Source organism: Camelus ferus, chromosome 22, assembly GCF_009834535.1.
Source record: "Camelus ferus isolate YT-003-E chromosome 22, BCGSAC_Cfer_1.0, whole genome shotgun sequence".
In the NCBI taxonomy this organism is placed as follows: domain Eukaryota; kingdom Metazoa; phylum Chordata; class Mammalia; order Artiodactyla; family Camelidae; genus Camelus; species Camelus ferus.
The window spans coordinates 26,760,425-26,783,628 of NC_045717.1; the positions used below are offsets into that span (position 1 = coordinate 26,760,425).

At 62.2% G+C, this 23,204-nt stretch overlaps 1 protein-coding gene and 1 long non-coding RNA gene across 5 annotated transcripts in view; one reads left to right on the forward strand and one right to left on the reverse strand.

Moving 5' to 3' along the window:
• The window catches only part of SBNO2 (strawberry notch homolog 2), a 48,399-nt gene that overhangs the window by 14,256 nt on the left and 10,939 nt on the right, over window positions 1-23,204 (forward strand). For 3 of the 4 annotated variants that reach the window (XM_032466139.1, XM_032466137.1, XM_032466140.1), the window contains exons 2-11: window positions 1,303-1,494; window positions 6,148-6,221; window positions 6,831-6,942; window positions 18,730-18,891; window positions 20,789-20,872; window positions 21,135-21,231; window positions 21,671-21,825; window positions 21,935-22,068; window positions 22,149-22,239; window positions 22,397-22,540. In XM_032466139.1, coding sequence (XP_032322030.1) covers window positions 1,342-1,494; window positions 6,148-6,221; window positions 6,831-6,942; window positions 18,730-18,891; window positions 20,789-20,872; window positions 21,135-21,231; window positions 21,671-21,825; window positions 21,935-22,068; window positions 22,149-22,239; window positions 22,397-22,540 — 1,206 coding nt within the window. In that variant the 5' untranslated portion in view covers window positions 1,303-1,341. Of the gene's footprint in view, window positions 1-1,302; window positions 1,495-6,147; window positions 6,222-6,830; window positions 6,943-14,558; window positions 14,748-18,729; window positions 18,892-20,788; window positions 20,873-21,134; window positions 21,232-21,670; window positions 21,826-21,934; window positions 22,069-22,148; window positions 22,240-22,396; window positions 22,541-23,204 lie in introns of those variants that run through there. The other variant, XM_032466141.1, reaches the window with a different exon arrangement.
• On the reverse strand, window positions 1,695-3,157 carry LOC116659084. The gene is made up of 2 exons (XR_004314388.1): window positions 3,064-3,157; window positions 1,695-2,564 (listed from the first exon to the last, which is right to left on the reverse strand). It is a non-coding gene; the product is annotated as an uncharacterized LOC116659084 (long non-coding RNA).

Genomic DNA, 23,204 nt, shown 5'->3' on the forward strand with positions numbered 1-23,204 from the left:
TGCTGAGCCTTGAGTACACATGCCAAACCCCCAGCCTCAGACAAGCGCACTGAGGCTGAGGGGAGCTCAGCGTCCTGGTTGTCAGTTTTCCCCGCCTTGACGGCTGAGCTGGGCTTTGGCCGTTTGCCTGACCAAGACCACGGGTCACAGAGCAGCCGTGCGTTCACTGCGGGTGACCCCTGTCCTTCCACCCTCACACGGTGTCCTGAGTCCCTCCGGGTCAGCCTGTGGGAGACTGGGGGCCGTGGGAGTGGTGTCCTGCCAGCAGCGCCAGCCGGAGTCCTGAGCAGCCTCCTTGAAGGTCTGAATGCTTCCATGGGCTGCAGCCTGGCCTCTGGGCCCCTTTCCCTCTGGGCCTCGGGGTGAGGAGTGTGGCAGGGGCCAGGGCCTGGGAGAAGGCTGCCCGCCCCGCCCCCACGGGATTGCACAAGCTGCCTGAGTGCAGCAGTGATTACTGGAAGTCCTGAGGATTTCTTCATTCAGGGCTGGGCTGGGAGTGGCAGCCGCCTCCCTTTCCTGCCTCCCTGGGTGATTAACGTCCTGGAGCTGCTCCCTGAGGGGTACTTGGCTGCCCAGGGACCCTGCTCTCTTGTCGCGGGCAGTGGGGCCTGGTGGGTAGAGCTGGGAATTGTGCGCGCTGGCTTAGGGTCTGCCGCGTTCTCGGTGGGGACCCCGTGCATCCTTAGCCTCAGCCGGGTTCTGGGGCCTCAGCTTGGCCCCCACTGCCCAGAGACCCTCAGTGCGCCTGACCTGAGGCAGAGGGACAGGGCTGGCCGTGGGCCAGGCAGGTGCCCCAGCTCAGAGGTGCCGGGGGTGCAGCTCAGCTGCTCACACTGGGGTCCCCGGGGGTCCAGGCCCTCTTCGTGGGTGGTGGGAGCTGCCCCCGTGGCCACGTGATTCAGGCAACCTGAGAACAAGGGTGGGAGTGGCAAGGTGGCCCCTTTCCAGAGGTCCAGTCCCAGTGTTCCCAGGAGGGGCAGTGGGTGGGTGGGGCCTCCCGTGGCTATGAGCGTGGACCAGGAGTCCCACCATGGCCGCCAAGGGAACTCCCTCTCCCCAGCACAGCTCCCAGGAGGCCGGGGAGCTGAGGGGGCACCCTGGCAGCATTGGAGTTGGGGCATCTCTGCTCTGCGTGGGTGGGGCGGCCGGGCGGGCGCGTGCAGGTCTGTGTGGTTCAGCTCAACGGAGGCAGAGCTTGGGAGCCCCTCCGCCCCAACCCCGCTCCCTGTGCGAGCCTGCCCTCTGTCCCTTGTCCCGAGGAGGGTCAGAGAGCAGCCTCAAAATGCTCGTGTCCTTCCCCAGGTCGTGATGCCGCCGCCGCGGAGCAAGAAGCCCAGATAGATGCCCCTGCGGCCCGGGTCGCGGAGCCGCCCGATGCTGGCGGCGCGGCCCGCTATGGACGGGGAGTTCCCTCAGCACGAGCCCCCACCAGCCGGCAGCGTCCTGTACAGCCCGCCGCCCCTGCAGGCCCCGCTGTGCGGGTCCAGCGTCCAGGTGAGCCCCCCACCCCAGTAGCGCGGGGCGGGCCCCCAGGGCTCCCGGCACCGCCGAGCTCCCCCCAGGTTAAGCTTCTTCTGCGGCGGCCTCAGCACCCCCCGCCCCCGGGGACCCCCAGCCTGGGCCGCTGCCTGCGCCTTCCAGACGGGAGGGCTGGGGCCCTGCAGCTGGGCCCGCTCTTCCGTTCTGCTAACATGTGTCTTTCTTCCTAGTTTATTAGACTTTATTTCTTAAGCAGTTTCAGGTTTATAAGGAAAGCGCACAAAGTTCCCATCCCCCTCTGCCCCCAGATCCCCCGTCACTGACGTCTTGCCCTGATGAGCGCACGATGTTGTAGCTGATAAGGCTGTACTGGTCCAGTGTCACTGACTGAAGTCCACAGTGACACTCGGGTTCACCTGCGATGTTGAGTGAACCGTGGGTTTTACTAGATGTCAAATACCCACCGCAGCAGCACCTCACAGGGGGTCTCACTGCCCTGAAAGTCCCCTGTTCATCCCTCCCCCGCCCCGCGACCACAGATCTGTCCACACCTCCAGAGCGCTGCCTTTCCAGAACGCCCCAGAGTGGGCTCACAGTGTGCAGCCTCCTCAGACCGGCTTCTCTCACTTAGTCGTGTGCACTTTGGGTTCCTCCGTGTCTTCTCGTGGCTCGACGGCCCCCTTCTTCTCCTCACCGAGTAACAGTCCAGCGTCTGGACGCCCTGCGGTTTGTTTATCTGTGCTCCTACTGAGGGGCAGCGTGCTTGCTTCTGAGTGTTGCCGGCTGTAGTAGAGTCCCATCAGCGATAAAACGACCAGGGTTGGGGGGCTCCTCTTATGCACTGGGCACCAGAGGCCACGTGAAGGAAAGGTCCAGAACCCTCCAGCAAGTCAGGCCTGGAGCGTTCAGAGTTAGGGTTCTTTCTCCGTAGAAGAGAAGACAGCCCGAGTTTCTGGGTGGAGAGACCCAAGCTGCCTGGCGGCCGGGAGAGGAGGTGGGGTGTGGGCACCGAGGGCAGCGCGGGGAGCAGCAGTGACGCCCAGGCCGTTGTCCAGTAAAGCATCAGCTGCTCTGTCCCCTCGGTCCTGCGGGGATAGGGTGGGTGAGGGGGGCGGGGCGAGAACGCAGCTTGGGTTTTGGGGAAGCTGGTCATGGGCCTCCAGGGCCGAGTGGAACTCCAGGTCGAATACCCAGGACCGTCAGGAGGCGCCCCAAGCCCAGGACTGTTGCATCAGCAGGGGGCGGAGAGGTGCGCGAGCCCGGAGTCCACCCCCGGCCTGGCTGTGCCCACGCGGGGTCATGACCTAATGGAGCCCGGGTGCTGGGTGCAGAGTTGCACGGAGGGGCCTTGCAAGTCATCGGGGAGGGAGTGAAAATGGTGCCAACTGAGGACACTGCTCGCAACTCCAGAGCCTTGGCTGACGTCCAGCACCTCCAGCCAGGGTCCCAGGGCCCGCTGTGCCAGCCCAGCCTCCTCCCTCTCCTTCCCTTCCTGTGGCAGCCGTGCCCACATGTCCCTGACACTCCACATCCCCCACCTCCCCCTGAGCCTCTGTCCACCCACCCATCCCCTCAGGTCCTCACAGGTGCCCCGGTGCCACTCCTCGGGGAGCAGTTTTGGAGGCTCTGAGCCTGCACGCTGTTCTTCACGACGCTGCGGGATTCCTTCTTCCCAGCATGCCATCGTTTGCTTAATGATTTCCCTATTGTTGGGCCTTTGGGGCAATTCCAGTTTTCTGCCGCTATAAATAGGGATGCTGTGTTTTCCTCCCCCGTCATGGATTGGTCCCTGGGGGTGTGTTTCTGGAACAGAATTCCTGGGTTAGAGCAGGCGCCGGCACAGGCGGGTTTGCAGAGGACAGAGCTGTTCCGCAGGGGATCGGCTCCTGCCTCGTCCCGTTATGGTGACCCAGGAAGCTGGCTGAGGGCCAGGATGCGAGTGCTGCCTGGACAGCCCATGGGGACCGGAGGGGCTCAGACACTGGAATCGGGAGAGGGACATTTGGGCTGAGATAGGGACCCTGGTACACGGGAGGGACCGTGTGAGCCCGACCTTGGCTACGAGCCCTGCTCCAGGCAGTCAGCAGTGCAGAGTGGGCTCCCTGGTGCTCTCCAAGGGCCAGGTCCCTGACGATGGGTGTCCCCCCCTTGGACCACACTTGGTCTCCTTGATTGACTGGCACACTGTGCATCCTGTCTAGGCTCTGGTGTGTGCGGGGCTCAGAGAAGTCACCCTGCTCCTTACTTCTTTGCTGCGTCCTGGCTGGGCTCAACCAAGCTTGAGAGGAGGGGCCCAGGGTGGAGTGGTGGGGAGTGGAGCTAGCCCCCAGGCAGCCCGGTCCAGGGACCTGCCCCCAGGATGGTCAGTGTTGCTAAGGTGGCCAGATTTAGCAAATAAAAGTACAGACGACCAGTGAAATTTAAATTTCTCAGGAACACAAGTTAATTTTTAGTATATGTGGTCCATGCAATACTTACACTGAGAATTATTTTTTGTTTATCAGCAATTCCAGTTTCACTAGATGTCCTGTATTTTATCTGCCGCCCTAGCAGGAGTGTCGTTTTCTTCACAAGTTTACACGTGACCTGGGAAGCTTCTGGCTAATGTCCCAGGACCTGCTTCTTCCCCATGAGAGGACCAGCCTCTGTCTCCAGGTGGAAAAATCCCCAGGCAGGCTCTGATTGGCTGGCTGGGGTAGGTGCCTGTCTCTGGACCAGTCAGGTCTCACAGGCCTGCCCTCTTAAGGTGGAGTCACCCCCTTCTGGCGACAAGTGTAAAATCCCAAAGAAGGCTCTGATTGGTTGGCCAGGCTCAGGTGCCACTGCCTGGGGCAATCGCATCCCATGGGCACGCCCTCTGAAGGCAGAGCCACCTCCTCTGACTGCAAGTGGGAAATCCTGAGGAAGGTTCTGATTGGCTGGCCATGCTCTACCACCCCTGTGGGGCAGGGCAGGATGTCCTTGATTGGCAGGCTCACCGGAACCACATGCTGGGGAGGAGTTGGGGTGCTGGGCAGACAAAGGCACAAGGGCCCCCCAGCCTGAAACCTCAAGCTTCTCAAGGACCTGGGGTCCGCTGGCCTGGGAGCTCCGCAGGGCCCGCCCTAGGCCTCGTCTGGGTGTAGGCGGGGAAGTTTGGTGAGCGGGAGCTCCTCGGTCCTCTTTTCCGAGTCTGCTCAATTCCCCCTGGACGGGCCTGGGCAGGATCTGCCGCGTCTCAAGCAGATTGACTTTAGTTCCTCTAAGGAGGCTAAGGAGTTCTGCTCTGGAATGCTCCAGAAGTGCCCTGTGGCCTTAGGATATTCTTGTCCCTTGGGAGCTGGACGCCTCCTCTCAGAGGGGCTGGGTGGGGGCAGCGACCTCGGGCCTGGGCCGGCGGCCTTGCTTCCTCCTGGAGGCCCCCACAGCGATTCCTCTTCCCTGGAGAGTGTTCATGCCACCCGCTGGGAAGATGCCACGGTGTCTCCCCCCCTTTTATCTTGATACTTTTATTTTGCAACCTGTGCGGAAACTGAAAGAACCATCCCTGCGGGCCTCCTGTCTCACTGCGTCTTTCCCCTTTGGGCTGGTTCTCTAGGCTGGACCTCGGATGTGGGCAGGGGCGCAGTGATGGGAAGTGGGGTGTGGGGTTGCAGGGGTGGCTTCGGCCATCTGCGCTGGTTCTGGGCTGGTGCTCAGTGAGTCTTGGAGAGTTGCATCTTGCAGCCTCCCTGAGGATTGAGGCGCAAGCCTTGTGTGAGTTGGCCGAGGGGACAGGTGGGTATGGTGATCGCAGCCAGTGGGCCTTTCCCCAGCGACAGCCAGCAGCCTCCCTGTCAGAGTCCCACATGGCCTGCAGCTCATTTAGGGACAGGGACACCTGCTTTGCAGGCCCATGTGTCAGGGTGGGACACACCACCCTGATACCACAGTCCCACACTCCAGGCCGGTCCTGCCAGTGCCGGCGCAGGGTCCCTCACGCTCCCGCTGACCTCAGGCTCCCCTTTCCGGTCACCCACCGGCGTTTCCTGAAGCAGGTTCTCGGGAGCCCGGGCCTGTGCTTTGCTCTTGGGCCACACAGACTTGCCCGATGCCTGGATCCTCCTCGGCTCCTGTGAGCTCTGAGAAGGCCAGGCTCCAGAGCCACCTGGGAGGAGTGGGGTTGCAGGTGTCTGGCTGGGGCAGTGCCTGCCCCCAGTGCTGGTGGGAACCCCTCACCCTGGCCTCGGCCCCTGCCCCTCTGAGAAGCCACTGTCTCCCAGGCAGGGTGCATGTGCCCCTCGTGGGAGCCTGCCCCAGGAGGGACTCGTGCCCTCTTCCTTTACATAGGATCTCATCCTCCACTTTCTAGAATGTAGGCCTCCACGTGGGGTCCCAGGCCCCAGGCCTGGGTGTCAGAGCCTTGGGTGGGCCCACAGCCTGGGCTCCCCGGGCCTGCAGGGATTCTGTGGGCACCACCAGTCCAGACTTGAGGCCATGGCCACCGTCTCCTCCCCACCCTGTCCTCAGTGCTGCCCGTGTACTGGTCAAAGCCTCGTCTTCACACAGCCCTCTGGGTGGGCTTTCCTGTGTAGACCCTGCTGGGACGCCAGCCGGTGGGCTCAGTGCTCTCTCCACGCTGCCCCACTGCAGGGGGTGTGGGGGTCCCGCCCTCCTTCCTCTCCCCTGATGCCAGGCGCTCTGTTGCAGAACGCCATGCTGCACTGCTCGTGGTGGAGCCCCTTCTCGCCTGCGGCATATCCAGCCTTTTCCAGCGAAAGCCAGTAAGTGACCGGCCACCCCCACCCTGGTCCCACTGGAGGCCACCCCACCTGCAAGGGCTTCACTGCCTTCCCATCCTGCAGTTATGGGTTAAACAAAAATAGAGCTTGAGGTTGGGGGCTTCAACGTTCTGCCAAGGGGGACGCAGCTGAGACTGACTTGCTGGGACCTGTCTTAGCAAGAACTCCCCAGGGAAAATGGCAGAGGTAGTGGGGATGAGGGGATCAGGGAGGGCTCCTCTGCAGGGTTGACATCAGGTGGGCAGTGCGAAACCTTAGGGGTAAAAGGAACCTGGAGGACAAGCTTCCCTGTGGAGGGCATTGGTGAGCTGGGTTTTGAAGGGTAAATAGGAGTTTGCCAGGGAGACCAGGCCTAGAACCAGGCCAAGGAATGGCCTGTGCAAAAAGCACACAAGCACATGTAGTTGGAGCCTAGAGGTTTTTTCGTGGCGCCATATCCTGGGATGTGGGCAGTGGCTCCCCTCAACTGAGTTTCTGAGACTCCAGAGTTGTTCTTGAAGGCGGGTGACCCCCACACCTGTCCTGCCTGTGGGGTGGGGAGGGCAGTGGTCCAGCCACGCCCACCAGCTCACTTTCCTTCTCTGCTTCCAGTCAGTTCATGAACTCCTCCTCCTTCATCGTGGGCCAGCCCTGCGCAGACACCAGCTATGGCCCTGCCGCCGCCAGCCCCAGCTTCCCGCCAAAGAGCAGCGACTTTCCTCAGGTAGGAGACCTCATGTCCTGCAGGCCCTGGCACCAGCCCTCGGGACCCCTGCTGTGTCCCAGGGCAGCGCCTGTGAGCTTGGCTGGGCCTGGCACCACGTGGGTCTGTCAGTGCCGGGTGGACGTGGCTTGTTTCGGGGAATAAGGCCTTTCCCAACCTGTCAGAGGTGACTTCCCTGGAGTGGAAACGCTGAGTCAGAGGTCCCGTCGCCAAGGCTGGAGGCCCGCTCACATCGTGCTGTCACTCGTGTCCGTGTGCAGATTACCGGGCCGCGTCTCGAGTACCTGTTAGCTTTACCCAGACCTGCACTGGCTCGTCCTGGCGCCCTGACACCTGGGCGGGGGCTGGGCCCGGGCCAGAGCAATGCCCCGTTGGGTGGAAACACTGAAATGAGTGTTTGTGTCCCCAAAACCTAGCAGCTGATTGAAAAACGTAACCCACTTGAGTGGAAGGAAGGGGTACCACTGGACCTGGATCTCAGGTGGCTCAGCACCCCGGGAGTCAGGGGACCTCCCTTCGCAGCCTTGTCCACGGGGCTCATGAGTGGTGCCCGCATCCCTGCCTCCAGGGCCACGGGGGTGGTCTGTGGGCAGGAGCCCAGTGGTCTGGTGGCAGAGCCTCTACAATTTAGGAGCCATTCCAGGGGCACCAGTGTGGGGTGGGGGTGTCACGTGCTCAGATCCTCTGAGCCTTGGTTTCTTCCTATAAAGTGGGGGCTCGTTGGCCCCCAGGTGACAGGCTCTGGGGGACACCGTGCACATGGGCCTTGCAAACCCGCTGGACTTGCTTGGACGAAGACCAGGGCCCCTCAGACTGGCCCACACGCACTCAGCCTGGCCCGTTCTCCACACTGGGGCCCAGCAGGATCAGGCTGAGACATGGACTGAGGGGTGTATTCTGTGGTGACAGTGTCCCCACAAATCCAGATCTACCCGGGACCTCACCGTCTGTGGAGATAGGGTCTTTGCAGGTGTGCGTCGTCAACAGTGGCACTGAGACCACCCTGGGACAGGGTGGCCCTAAACCCAGTGAGGGTCTTTGTGGGATGGGGGAGGAGGGACTGACGCGGGGAGGCATGTGACGATGAAGGCTGAGCCCGGGCGCTGCAGACATGGCCAAGGTCGTAGGGGCCACGAGAGGCAAGGCAGGCCCCGGTGCCTGGGGCGTGCAGCCCCGAAGGCCACAGCGTGACCTGGACGTCTGCCCTGATGGCTGCACGTATCTTGTTGGAGCTGCCCCGTCAGTGACCCTTCTTGGCCGCCCAGGAAGCGCCACGGCTGGGCCTCGTGGCGATGGGAGCAGAGGGTCTCACCTGCCCCTTGGGAGCCCCGAGTCCCCCAGACGAGGGTGGAGGGCTGGACAGGAGTCCTGTGGACGCCGCCCGCCAGACTCTACAGAAGCATACGTGGTTTCCTCTGCCCACGCCGGTCTGAGAGGACACCCTTGGCCTCCAGCAGAGGAAAGCCCTGTGGGGTTGAGCCTCCAAGGGCACCTGGCCGACGGCCTGGGACCTTCTTCCTGCCCGAGGCAGCCTCTCATCCCCAGGCATCGGCTCGTCCATAGGCTGGATGCTGATCAGGGTTCTGTCCACTGTGTCCCGGACACAACTCCGTGTCCAGATGAGCTCCGCCACTGGCGCGGCCCCTGCTGGACAGATGAAGAAACCGAGACATGGGCCCTGCTGAGTCCAGGGCCAGCAGGGGCCTTTGGGGCCCTGCAGCACCCATCTGGCCTTGCTCCCCACCATCCATCTGCACCCACCACCTCCTGGCTCTGCCAGGAACCCTTGCGATTTCCAAGCTGAGAATCCCTTGGGCACCACGTCTGCTTCTTGCAGCAAGTAGGGGAACTGTGCCCAGCACTGTCCATCGTTGGAGGTCGCCGCATCCAGCCCACAAACGAGTGTCAGCTGAATGTGACCATAGCCCACCCTACCCTCCAGCCAACCTTGCTGAGGGTGACTTGAACCCCAGTCTCTCTTCAAATCAGTGACATCTCCAAACGAAATCTCACCCCAGTGCCAACTGTGCAGTCAGACGGACGTGAGACCACAGTTCAGCCAAGGGTGAGGGGTCCCGAGGCCCCGTTATCAGCCTTCATCTACCTGCCCTCGGGGACCAAGCCGGGAAGGAGTCCAGAGCAGCCTGGCATCCGAGGCTCTTCCAGCCCAGCCCAGCCCAGCCCAGCAGATCGGCCACAGATGCCCTCTGCTCCTGTTTCAGATTAAGTGACATTGCATGGTGGCCGGCACAGGGACAGCCCTGAAGACATCCTTGTTCTGGTCCCGGGACCTGCGGACCTGTCACCTCACAGGGCAGAGGAGATTCTGCAGGTGGGATTAAGTTAAGACCTGTGAGATGGGGGTGACCCTGGATTCCCGGGGGATCCCATGTCATCACAGGGTCCTCATCAGTGGGAGGCGGGAGGGTCAGAGTCAGAGAGAGACAGGGGACGCTGCGCTGCTGGCGGTGAGGATGGAGGGAGGGGCCGCGAGCCAGGGATGCGGCGCCTCTAGAAGCTGGAAGAGGCAGGAAGCGATTCTCCCTGGAGCCTCCTGAGGGACCAGCTCTGTCAACCCATTTTGGACTTCTGACCTCCGGAACCATAAAGTAATAAACGTGTGTTGTTTTAAGCCATGAATTTTGGGGTGGTTTATCACAGCAGGGAGAGAAAACACCCACTGTGCAAAGCCTTCATGTGGCCTGTGGCACGCTCCTGCTCCATGCATCAGGAGTTGGAGTGGAGACTTCAGAGCTGAGCTGGGAGCAGGGAGTGAACGTCAACCCAGCAGCCTTCACGTACCTCCTGGTAACTAAACTTGAACCCTGAGTTTCCTAGCAGCCAAAGCAAAAAGAGAAAGGAGATGACTTACATGACTCCTGTTGCCTACAAGGAGAAGGCTTCTCTCTGATTTCCCTTTGGGGCCTGGAGCAGTACCTGGGGTCCATGCCCCAGCTGGCCCAAGCCCAAGACCGGCGGTGTGGGTTGAGCAGGCCTCCTTATGGGGTCCCTGATTCACAGGCACCTGGGCAGGGTCTCCAGCCTGAGGGACTCTGCTCCTGGGACAGCAGGAGGCAAGTCCAGTCCCCGCTCAGTGGCAGCTCTGCCTCGCCAGATGGAACTGGCTGTCAGAACATGCACCTCCTGAGCCCACCCAGAACCTGTGCCCAGGTTCCGGTGCAGGAGGGCAGGCGCACTGGGGGCTCATCTGAAAAGTTCGGCTCTGTTGCTCTTTTCTGTGTTTGAAGGTTTTCATGACAAAATGGACTTTAAAATTTTATATTTACAGAAAAGGGGCAAAGACAATACTGCGAATTCCCGATTGCCCTTCCTCATCCAGGTGCCCTGCACGTCACATACAGTGTCGTCCATAGCAGTGAGGAAGTAGCCCCGCTGCACCACGATGACCGCACTCGGGGGCTCCCGTGGGTGCAGGGAGGCCCCACAGCTGTTCATAGGTTTTCCCCTTGGGGGTTTGCCTGGGGCCGTGCTGAGATGGGGTCTGCGTCCTTGATGGGAGCCCCCCCGGGCAGGGCATGGTGTCTGCCAGGCCCCGTGTCAGTGTGTCTTGGCATTGATGTGTGGACCTTGACCCCTGGGAGGGCAGCGTCCACTTTGTCTCTCCACCGTCCACGGTCCTCCTGTCCTTTCTGCCTTTAGGGTGGCACAGAGCCACTCAGGCTCCCCACCCGAAACAGGCCCACAGGCCCGGTTGGGCCTCCCTCCCCGAGGGTTACTGTGCTGGGGGGTGTGGACGTGTGGCTTTTCTTTCACTTTGTAATTTTTAATTGAAGTGTGATTTGCATATCCTATGATTCAGCAGTTTCAGTGCATTCACGGTGTTGTGCAACCATCACCTCTGTCTAATTGAAGAACGTTGTATCACCCTGAAGAGCAGTCAGTCCCCATTAGCTCTCACCTGCGCCCCCAGCCCCTGACAGCCAGGAGCCCCCTCCCTGTGTCTGCGGACTGGCCTGTTCCGGACGCCTCACATCCATGGAGTCACACAACTGTGTGTCCTTCTGTGTCTGCTTCTCACTGAGCTCTGTGCTCTCAGGGTCCGGCCCCGTGGGAGTGGGTGTCAGGGCTGCTCTCTTTTTCATGACTGAGTGATGCTCCCGTGTGTGGAGGGACCATGTGTGTTTATGTTCATCTATCGATGGACATTCGGGTTGTTTCTGCCTTTCGGCCGCTGTGAACTGCGGTGTAAACTTGTGGGGACAGAGCGGTGTGGATGTGTGTTGCAGGCGTGGCTGAATCTCACTGTGAGGGATGCTGGGGGCTTGTTGGGGTCAGGGTTGGGGTGAGGTGCTCAGCGTCCAGACACCCCAACCCCCAAGACCTTGTGCCTCCAGCTCTCGCTGTCCCTACTGGTCCTCCTCTGGCTTCACCCTACCCTGGTTTCTCTGGTGTCCTGGCTGCACGCCCCACCTCCTCCACTGCCCCCTTGTGCCCAACCCCCGCCCCCCCCCCACCGCAGCCTCCAGAAGCAAGTGCTGCCCTGACCCCTCCTCCCCAGGCCACCAGCGTCCTGGCCAGCCCCCAGGAGGGCCCTTGTCTGTGCGCCGAGCGCCCCCCATGCAGTCAGCCGGGCAGGCGTCTGCCCTGAGGGTCCCTCCAGGCGTCTCAGGTGGACCCCACGTCCACCCGCTGAGGACACTTTCCGTCTGCCAGCCCAGGCTTCTGGGAAGCAGGATGAGGTCACAGCTCAGCAAAGTGCTTTGCAAACTCTCAGCAGCTCCCCACACGGAGAGGGGTGGGCGCGCCCACTGCTCTGCGAGCGCATTTCAGCAATATCAGAGGGCCCAGCCCACGCTGCCCCGGGGCACCTCCTGGCCGCCCCAGCGCTGGCGGGCAGCGAGCCCGAGGCCGCTTTTCCTAGGAAGCCCCTCAGTTCACAGGGACCACGGCCCGGTGGGGGCAGGAGCGTGGGCGTCTGAGGGAGGTCTCCATGTGGGAGTTGGGGGACAGAGAGGTGAGGGAGGGGCCTAGAGAGGGGACCTGCAGAAAGCCCTGGGGCCACCCCCGCAGAGCACCATGACAGGCCTAAAACCACAGACTCCTCCCTCGTGGTTCTGGGGCCGGACACCCGACACCCTGCTCCAGGGAAGGGCCTATCCAGCCCATCCCTGCCCCTGGGCCCCAGGCGTCCCGGGCCCCCGGCCGCGTCATTGCGGCCTCTACCTCTGTCTTCACACACTCTGTTCCTCTCTGTCTGTGTCCAGATCCCCTCTTGTTGTCAGCACCAGCCATCGCGTGGGGCCCACCTGCTCCAGTGTGGCCTAGTCTGAGTTAACTATGTCTGCGGCGGACCTCACGGGCACAGGGGTCAGGATGTGAGCATGGCATCTGGAGGATATAAGCCAGCCCTCAGTGCCCGAGGGGGACCTTCAGTTCCCTCCTGGCCATGTGCCTGAGCACCACCCACCCCCATCTCACTCTCCCCTGTAACCTGGGCCCCATCAGCGGGCACCATGCCCTTGAGTGAGTGGGTCACCAGATGCAGAAAAGCTAGCCGGGGCAGGTGGGGAAGCAGGGGGGTGCCCACCTGAGAGCAGACCCAGGGCCTCTCCGGGACCCAAGCAGCTGGGCTGCGCCCGCCCCTCCACACTCAGCCCAGAGCAGCCCCACGGCCCAGATGTGTCCAGCCAGACAGGGACGACCAAACTGTCTGCTGATGAGTTACAGGGACAGAGTCCGAGTTTAGAAACTGCTGGCAACCTGACCAGTTTCAGACCGGTCGCATCTAATAATAAAGTTTGTGTTTGTATTCGGTCTTCTTTTCACTTCAGTTTCCTAGTAATTCTTTTTTTTTTTCCCTTCTTACTTACTTATTTATTTTATTTGGTGGAGGGGAATTAGGCTTCTTTATTTATTTATTCACTTATTTTTAGAGGCAGTCCTGGGGATTGAACCCAGGACCTTGTGTATGCTACGCATGCCCTCTACCACTGAGCTATCCCCTCCCCCTGCTTTTTTAAATTGAGGCAAAATTCACATACCTTAAAATTTATTCTTCTGAAGTATATTGACAAAGTTGTGCAACCACCACCTTTACATAATTCCAGAACTTCCATCACCCCAAAAAGAAACCCCGTCCCCATCAGCAGTCACCATCCCCAGACTCTCCCCCAGCCCCTGACAGCCAGGAGCCCCCTCCCTGTGTCTGAGGACTGGCCTGTTCTGGACGTTTCACATCCGTGGACTCACACACTGTGTGTCCTTCTGTGTCGTCTTCTCTCCCTGAGCTCGTGCTCTCAGGGTCCGTCCACGTGGGAGCGGGTGTCAGGGCTGCTCTCCTGTTCACGGCCGAGTGATGCTCTGGTGTGTGGAGGGACACCTGTGTCTGTGGATGAGCATTCAGATTGTGTCCGCCTTTTGGGCGCTGTGGACGTGCGTGTGTGGGTTCCACGTGGACATGTGCCTCTGTGTGTGCTGGTGGACGCCCGGCAGTGGACTTGCGGGCTCGTGCGGTGACTGCAGCTGCTGAGGGGCTGCAGGACTGTTCTCCAAGGACCCCGCCCCGTGTGCCACCCACACCAGCTGTGTTGGGGTCCCAGTGTCTCCAGCTTCTTCCCACACTGGTCACTGCCGGCTTGCTGGGCCCAGCCACCTGGGTGGCTGTGAGCTTGACCCCACTGGTTTTGATTTGCATTTCCCTGCTGTCTGGCCGTGTTAGGGCTCCTTTCTTATGGCCTCTTATGCAAGTTCCCTCCCCTGCAGCGGTGGCCTCAGGGCTATGTGCCCCCGCCCTCCCGCCCCCACACTGACTGTGGGCTGGAAATGGGTCAGGTCTGCAGTGTTGAGCCAAGATCTCCCTGCCAGCGGGGTCCCTCCACAGCCAGCGTCCCTGGGCGCCGTGCAGGTGCAGGGAGACCCATGGGCCAGCACCCTCCTCGGCTGAATGTCGGCTCAGAACTGTCCTGTGAAGTAGGTACTCTGAAGAAACAATCCAGGACAGGGCACCCTCATCTGAGGGCTGTGTGCCCCCTGCTGCGAGCCCCGTCTGCATCTGGCCCTCAGTGCTGGGCTGCAGGTTGCAGGAGCGATTGGGTTTCAGGGACACTGGACCCCTTGCCAAGGCTGGAGGGGAAGGAGCAGGATGGGTCCGAGTCCCCACAGGCCCTCCAGGTGGGGCCTCAGCATGGGCAAAGGCCCTGGGGTGAGCTGGCGGGGGCACTGGAGGCTCCAGGGCAGCTGAGTGGCGGTGAAAGCCTGGGCCCAGGCTGAGGGGCTGAGGGCAGACCTGGGAGGGCGTGGGGGCCCAGAGGGGCCGGCCAGGCCTCAGCTTCCTCCCTGTGGCGTGGGGGCCTGCTGGGCAGGGGTGTGGGTGGAATGGTGCCCAGTGCACCAGGGGTCTGGGGAAACTGAGGACATGCCCGGGAGGGGCCTGCCTGGGCTGCCCAGCTGAGCCCCCTGGCATTCTATCTGGACCCCAGTGCCTGCTGAGGGTTGGGCCACAGCCGAGGGCGCCCAGGGCAGCAGGGTGCGACCGGCAGGACCAGCGGGCAGGCTTGTTGACAGCCGGCTGTGGCTAGATTACGCCCCGTTCAGTAATTCTCCATGCTCTGCCAGTAATAGTCCTGACTTACCAGGCAGGCATCATTTCCTGAAAGTCAGCCGGCCTGAGGGGAAGTAGGCGCCGGCAGTGACTAAACCAACATGCAAATGCAGCCGGGCTGAGAGCCGGGCTGGGGCCGGGGCGAGCGCCCGCGGTCATGAGGGAGCCGCTCCCGCCACCATCCAGGGACCCGGCCACCATGTCCCAGCTGCGCTTCTGGCTGCAGTTCGCAGCTCTCAACAAGGTAACCCCCTGGCAGGACCCTGGCCCCTCCCCGCGGCAGGCAGGTCACCCCACCGTGGGAACTGCCTGGAATGCCAGGCTCCCAGGAGGCCCCCTCCCCCCAGCCTGCTCTGTCCTGGGATTTGGCAGCGAGAGTGAATCCAAGGGAGTTTTCTGGGCAGAGCCACGTGGGATATGGGGAATCGCGGCTCCTGGGGCAGCCGGCGAGGGTGGCCTCAGAAGGACCCTGTGGGGTAGGCGGGAGGGGCTGCTCTGGGGGAGCTGGGAGCCTTCCCACCTGGCAGGAGTCTTGTGGGCTCTCGGGTGTCCTGGGCCGGCTGGCCGTCACTGAGGGCCGGGGTGGGGCATGGTTTGAGGCGGGCTCTGATTGGACAGGTAGGAACGGTCCCTGTCCCTCTGTCCCTCTGAAGGGCATTTCTGGGGTCAGCTTGCCCGGCTAGGAGGGGTGCTGAGCAGACCCCCAGGGAGCAGGCTCAGAGCCAGGTCCAGCATGGGGGCTGTCCTGTCCTGCCCTATCCCGCTGGGCTACAGGGAGGTGAGGTGGGGGTGTCACTGCATGGGCAGCTCCTTACTGGTCCAGGGTCCCCAGATCGCTGAGAGACAGTAGTCACAGCAGGCACCTGCCCTGGTCCCCCAGAACTGTCGGGGTAATCAGTGAGCCCCCCCCCCCCCGGGCTGCAGTAGAAGGAGCAGGGTGGAGCCTGGGGTCTGGGAGGAGCTCCAGGTGCGGACACAGATGCCGGGGTGAGCCAGGAGGAGCAGTGGACACAGGCCAGGGAGCCGCGGCCCTGGCCAGGGAGGAGCGAGGAGGGCGATTCTGGGTTTGGGTCATCTTGGAGGTCTGCTGGTGGCTGCTGGCTGTTAGGTCCCAACACAGGCGTGCAGCCCACCAGGGAGGGTCCATTCTCACTCCCATCCAGTCACCCTCCCTGCATGGGGGGTGGGGAGCTGGGAAAGACCCCAACCCCTGGTGACCCGAGTGAGGCCCCACTTCCTTTGCCCCAAGGATCCAGGGGCCCCTAGACAGTGCCGGCTGCTCGACTGCCTGTTGGAGCACCTGGTGGAGGTGGTGTCCACAGAGCGGGAAGAGAGTGCCCACTTTAAACTATATGGTTTAGAACAGTTTTAGATTTACAGAAAGGCAGTGAAGATAGTTCAGGGGGTTCCCGCATGCTCCACGACCAGTCCCCGTGGGTCACACCTCACCTGAGTGCCGGACGCATCCCAGCTGGTGAGCCAGTGTTGCTACGTCACTGTTACCCCGAGTCCACGCTTCCCTGTGTCCTCTCTGCCCCGTGCCGTGACATTCAGGCCCCCCGGGCTGTGTGGTTTCTCTATCCCTCCTCATGTGGGTGCCCGGGCGTCTGGGTTTGTCTGGAGTTTCCTTGTGATCATGCTGGGGTGATGGGTTTGGGGATAACCTCAGAGGGGACGTGTCCTACTCGCCTGTCGCACTAGGGTCCCTGCTTCTGGCTCCTCCATGGCAGGTTCCCTCCTCTCCACACTGTTCTCCTGGGAAAGGGTCTCCATGCGCAGCCCTCACAGATGGGGGGGGTCCCCTGAGCCCCTCCTTACCTGATGCCTCTGCCCTCATTTGGGCTGGCAGAGGTCCCGCCCAGCCTCCCTGCCCGCTGGTCAGTGATTGCTCTGCCTTCGGGAAGCAGGGCCATCTCTCCAGGCACCAGGGTCATTGGTTGATGGGCCGGGGCCATCGTCACTCTGACCTGGCGGAGAGGCCACACTCAGTTGTGGTCCCAGAGGGATTTTTGCAAAGACACGTGGCTACCCCTGCCTGTGCTCAGACCCTACTCCAACCAGCCTGCGGGGTCTCTGGGGGTCTCTGCCCACTGTCGCTTCTTGGGGACTGGGCGGCCGGCTTCTGCAGCCCAGCCTCCCCCAGCATCGTCCACCAGACTTGGATGGGCCACTTCTGACTCCTGGATGCAGCAGAGATCAGGCTTCAGGCTCAGCAGGGCCAGACCAACCACCGCTGCCTCAGTTTCCCCCAAGATGGATGCTCTGGCTTGTTGAGTCGCTGGCTCTCACATGAGGGTGCCGGGCGCCCCAGGAGTACCACTTCCTGCTTCTGGGCTTGGCATTCCCCTCCTGCTTCTGTCCTGGAGCTCGGGGTTTTTATAAACCTCCCCAGGCTGCCGCCCAAGCCCAAGCCGGTCCTGCTGGACACTGTCTGCCTCCGGGTCAGGCAGCCACGGCCCCACCTCCTCATCCGGACTTCCCGTGTCCCAAGTCCTGCTGCTGGTGGGTGCGGGTGGGGCCAGGGCGAGGGGGAACCTGGCGGGCAGAGCCCTTGCCTTTCCTGCCACCAGGGCCAGGGCACCTGGGCAGTGGGAGGTGTCCAGATAGGGCCCCAGCCTCATACCAGCTGACTTGGCAAGGCCCCTGACCTCCTGCCTGCACCAGGAGCAACTCCGTCCAGTAGATGGACAGGCTGAGGCTCCCATGTCGAGCCGTCCCCAGGGAGGCCACTGGGTGGACCTGTCCCAACCCCTGCTCCACCCTTTCATGCCTTGGCTGCTGTCCTTTGGGCACTGGGGGCTCAAGCCAGCCTGTCGTGGGGCTGTGCCCACACCAGCATCCAAGCACGGAGTCCTGGCAAAGCTGGACAAGTCCTGGAGGTCCCTCGCCCCCAGGAGTCAGGGTCTGATCCAGTGCAGATCAGCAGGAGGGAAGCCCCAGAAACACAGCCCTTGAGGAGGCATGGGGGCAGGGCCCAGCGCTGGCCAAGAGCAGCGGCCTGTTCTCAGGGACCTGGGGCTGTGGGGACGCTGCCCCCCATCCTCCTCGCCTTCCCCCTCTGATTAGTGGGGCGTGCGCCCTGTCTGTCCCAGCCCGGCGGCCACCACCCTCCAGCAGCCCTGGGAGGCAGAGATGTAAGAACGGTGCTTGGGACTGGGGGCTCCCTGAGGGCTGCGCTCCCTCCTCCTCGGCTCCTGCCCTGCTCAGGAAACCTCCCGCTGACAGATCGTGAATGTGCTGGGGCCAGATGTCAGCGTGATAGGCCCTCCACGGCCACAGTGGCCTGGCTCCCCCGTAGCAGGCAGGCTGGGGGCTCCCTCCCTCCGGCGCTGGGGCCCCTGCAGCAGAACAGCACTTGCTGCCTCCCCAGGGGGCGGGTGCTGTGGGCACCTCGTCCCGGTGGGGTGTGGTGGGGGCTCACTCTGCACCGGTCACAGAGCCCCGGGGGGCTGGCTCCACGTGTCCCCATGTCTAGCACAGGCCAGGCACACAGGTGCTCCTTGTCCGTGACCGGGGTGGGAAGGAGGGAGGGAGCACAGGAGCCCCTCCCGGCACTGCACCTGATTTCCTTTAGATTTAGGTTTACAAACCGTGTGACCTTCAGAGCAGACTTCTCCCTCGGGTGTGGGGGCCTCTGGGCCCCAACGTCCCTGTCCTGGCACCAGCTCCATGCGGATGGGCCAGGGAAGGCACCAGGTGTCTGGCACCTTCTCCCACTGTCACTTAAGTGATGTCCAGCTTGTAGCCTGTGGAGTCTGATTCTCTCACCTCTGCTTGGGTTCTTTCCTTTTTTTTTTTTTCAAAGACAGCTTTATTGATGCAATTCACATGTTGTACAGTTAACCCACTTGAAATGCATAACTTAGTGTTTTTAGTATATTCATAGAGTTGTGAAACCGTCACCTTTGTTTAGTTCTAGAACATTCTCATCACCCTCAAAAGAAGCCCATCCCCATGAGCAGTCACCTCCCTGACCCCCTCCCCCAGCCCCTGACAACCACAAACCCACTGTCCATCTCTGTGGACTGGCCTCTTCTGGACGTTTCACATCCATGGACTCACACACTGTGTGTCCTTCTGTGTCTGCTGCTCTCCCTGAGCTTGTGCTCTCAGGGTCCATCCACCAGGTAGCAGGTGTCAGTGCTGCTCTCCTTTGTGTGGCTCGGGCCCCTGTGGCACCGTCCGCATGGCTGCCCCAGCTGCCTCTCACCTGACCTGTCTTCCAGGACACCTCGTACCTCGATGACCTCTCCAATGCCTCCATCTTCTCCTCGTCCGTGGACTCCCTCTCGGACATCGCAGACACACCTGACTTCCTGCCCGCTGACAGCCTCAACCAGGTGCCTACCATCTGGGATGTGAGCACTGGCCCCTCCACGCATGACAAGGTCAGTGCACCCCCAGCCTTCAAGGCGGCAGCCATCCCAGGGCCCTGTCTTAGGCCATTCAGACACGGATGAGGCCGTTGTTGGAGGGTGCCTGTGTTTTCGTGGCCAGAAAACGTTGGGCACCACAGGCTGGAGGGGACTTCAGCCCTGGGTCCCATCACTGCTGCCTGCCACCCCCACCCCTGTGCTCCACACACCACTCTGTGCTGGCCTCGCTCTGGGGAGGTGGGGGCTCACCAGGGGGTTCTGCTGCAGTGGAAAGTGATTTCCAGTACTGGTTCTCACTCTGGTGATTCTGCCCCTCTGGGACTGCTTAGCACCCACAGTGCCCATGATGGCCCCCACAGAGAGTGATCTGACCCTGAATGTCCACAGTGCTGGGGTTGGGGGGAGACCCTGGGCTAGAGAAACATAAAGTGACGTGAAATAGAGAGCAGGCAGGCAGGGCTGAGTTGGGGGAGGAGGCATCAGCCAGGCCAGATGGAGGGGATAGCCGTTGTGCAAAGGTCCTGTGGCAGGAACAAGCCTGATGGGCTCCTGCATGGGCCTGGCGGGCATGGTAGGGGCATGGACCTATTTGTCACCATGGCGAGCAGCTCCTGGCCAGCTTTCTGTGCTGGAGGTAGGTAGCCTCTGCAGCTCCTTGTGCAGGACATGGACGGGGAGGAGGAGGGACACAGGAGGTGGCGAGGCCCAGGACGAGGTGAGGTCAGCCTGGAGAGGTCAGGGAGGAGCAGGGTGTCCAGGTGCATCAGGCCTAGACTCTAGCACCTTCCCAGGGCTGGGCAGTAGGGGTGTCCAGGGGACGCCTCCATCCAGGGCCCTCCACCAGGAGCACAGTTCCTAGCCTTTGGGAGGCTTTGAGAGGCGGTTGTTGGAAATGTGGCTGGAGCGCCAGTGCCTCCAGATGGGGAGCCTTCCTTCCATCTGGCTGGGCCGAGCCCACGGAGACCAGCACACACTCGTGGACGCTGGTGGCTGTATGCCCAGCTGCTCCAATGGGTTCAGGGCCCCTGGGCCCCAGGGACCCACAGGAAGGGTCTGTGACCACACATTGGAACAGACGGTCCTGAGAGGCCCAGCCTGGGGCTGGCAGGAGGGTGCGACATGCCCAGAGCAGCCTCCACGGCGACCCAGGCCCAGCCCTGCCCCCAGGTGCAAGCACCCGCGGGGCAGCGTGGGGCCCGGTGGCCGCAGCGGCTGGCGGGAAGGCAGCTGAGCCCAGTGGCCACTCCCCTGCGGCCAGGCGGCCCTCAGGAACCTGACTCAGCCTTCCAGGAACCTGGGCCCGCAGCTGTTTGTTTGTTTTTGTTAATTCAAAAAAGAAAAAGGGAGAGGGAATTGAGAATAGGTTTCTGATCTCCCTGTATCTCACTTTCATTTTACTTTCGTTTTAAAGACCTTTGGCCGTGTATCTTTCTTCCTTCCAGTTTTACTAAGATACAGTTGATGTGCAGCATTGTGTAAGTTTAAGGTGTACGGTGCAGTGATCTGACTTACATGCACTGAGAAATGACTGGCACAGTAAGTTAGTGAACGCCCATTATCTCACAGATACAAAATCAAAGAAGTAGAAAAACATATTTTTTCCTTGTGATGAGAAGTGGTAGGATTTACTCTCTTAACAACCTTCACATATAATGTACAGCAGTATTAATTACATTTATCATGTTGTCCGCTGCCTTCCTAGTGCTTACGTAGCTGACACCCTGTGTATTTCTGGTACTTACTTCTCTACCAGATCTAGGTGGGCAGGCAGGAGGCAGGAGGCCAGTGGCCAGCAGAGGGGCTGGAGGACAGGGGTGGTGCCCTGGAGGCCGGGCCCAGGGCCTGTGGGGCACTTCCTCCCATCTGGCCTGCAGGCTCACAGCCACTCTTCCCTCCATCTCCCCTGCAGCTGTTCCTGCCCAGTGGGCCTTTTACAGGCCTTGAGGACCCTGTGTCCTCCCTCCCCAGCACGCCACTTCTTGTCAGCTATCAGGTGAGCCAGGCCCCTTCCGACAGCTGCCCACCCCTCCTGGGGACGAGGGAGGGCCACTCCCATTCACACACCTGCTGTGTGCTGGGCCCTGGGCTGGCTGAGAAGTATGGTCTATCCACTTTATAGAGGGGAAAACTGAGGTTCCAGGAAGGCACCATGCTGTACTGGGGGCTGGGGGACCCTCTCTCCACCACCTGGTGGGGAGGCTGGTGTGCTGCCGGGGGACAGGACCATCCCCCAAGTGACAGCACCTGGCCGGCAGTCTCAGAGTCAGCCTGAGGAGGAGGACGAGGCCGAGGAGGATGAGGCAGAGGAGCTGGGCCATGCAGAGACCTACGCTGACTACGTGCCGTCCAAGTGTGAGTGTCCTGCGAGAGGAAAGCCCCAGCAGGCGACTTCTGGACAGCACAGCCTCAGGGAACCTGCGTTGTCCGGCCAGGGGTGCCGGGTTCCTGGGGTCCCTGAAGGTTCCCTTCCAGGGTATCTTAAACCGCAAAGACAGGTGTGGGAACTGCAGTGGTTCTGTAACCGGGGTTGTAATCCTTGCTTCCCACAAAACCGGAGACAGGCGGAGGCTGTAGCTGAGAGGCAGGCCGCCTTCCCGCGCCTTCCTACGCAGGAGGGTTTTGTGGGTCCACCGCGTTCCCGCAGAGCGCTGGTAGGCTCCGCCCTTTGCCCTGCGCTGCCCCTCCCCCTCCCGGGGCGGGCCCCGCCCATGCCGGCCCCAGGCCGACCTAAGACCCTGACCACTCCCCCAACCCTGTCCCGGCCACGCCCCTGACCTGCCCGCTCCTCCAGCCAAGATCGGGAAGCAGCACCCGGACCGCGTGGTGGAAACCAGTACACTGTCTAGCGTCCCGCCGCCGGACATCACCTACACCCTCGCCCTGCCCACCTCGGACAGCGGGGCCCTTTCCGCCCTGCAGCTGGAGGCCATCACATACGCCTGCCAGGTGATTCCGGGGTCTCCCACCTGGTCCACGTCCGGCGTTGGGGGCATCTCAGTGCCCCACCCCGAGCCTGCCGCGCGCTGACCGCCCCTCTCCTCCCCCACCCCCGCAGCAACACGAGGTCCTGCTCCCCGGCGGGCAGCGTGCGGGCTTCCTCATTGGCGATGGCGCTGGCGTGGGCAAGGGCCGCACGGTGGCCGGCATCATTCTGGAGAACTATCTGCGGGGCCGGAAGAAGGCCTTGTGGTGAGTGTCCCCCCTGAGCGGGGGGGCCGGGCTGCGAGGTGGGGAGGGGGCTCCTAACGCCTGCTGGCCCGCCCCCCCAGGTTCAGCGTCTCCAACGATCTCAAGTACGACGCGGAGCGCGACCTGCGAGACATCGCGGCCTCGGGCATTGCAGTGCACGCGCTGAGCAAGGTGGGTGCCCCCTCCCCTAGCGGAGCAAGCCCGTGCCCCCTACCGCGGCATCCCGGTGCACGTGCTGAGCAGGGTGGGAGGCCCACAGCCCCTCGCCCGGCGGGGGTCCCAGGAGGTCGGAGCCCCCGCGGAGCCGATTGCTCGCCCCTCTCCCCAGATCAAGTACGGCGACAACACTACCTCAGAGGGCGTCCTCTTCGCCACCTACTCCGCCCTGATCGGGGAGAGCCAGGCAGGCGGGCAGCACCGCACGCGCATCCGGCAGATCCTGGAGTGGTGCGGGGAGGCCTTCGATGGCGTGGTATCCTGCCGGAGTGGGCGGGCTCAGGGGTGGGGGGGGGCGGGGAGGCCTTGACGAGGAGTCTTATCCAGGCCTGGCGCGGAAGGGGGCCGGAGTCCGGGAGGAATTCCCGGCAGCCAGCTGTGGGTGGTGGAGGCTCACCCTCAGTGACCGCTGTTACCCTCCCCTGGCGGTCTGGCTGGGCCTCCTGGCTCCAGCTGGATGGACCCCGACCGACCGACCCGCAGGGTCGGGGTGGTGGTTGCTGTGACACCGCAGGGTGGGGGGCTGAAGTTCTGGGGTGCAGAGCACTTCCTCCCTCCTCCTGGCCCCGCCCCCGCAAGTTGATCCCTGCTCCCTGGGGTGGCCAGGCCAGGCGAGCCAGACCAGAGCTTGGCCAGGGGCTCTGCTATTCCAGGACCTTTCCGACTGCAGAGGAAGCCCCAGGCCTCCCCCTCCCTCCCCCTCCTCGTCTCCTACGCATGAGATCACTCTTTTCCCTGCCACCAAACTGTAGGGGAGCAAAGTATCAGAAAGTACAAGCAAGAGTGGTAATTCTCTGGTGTTACCCTTTTCTTGTCTCACACATCTTACCAGTAACAGCCTTCAAGCAACCACCCCCTCCCATCTCCCCACAGCCGCTCCCGCAGCCGGGCACCTGACAAGGGGCCTACAGGGGACCTTC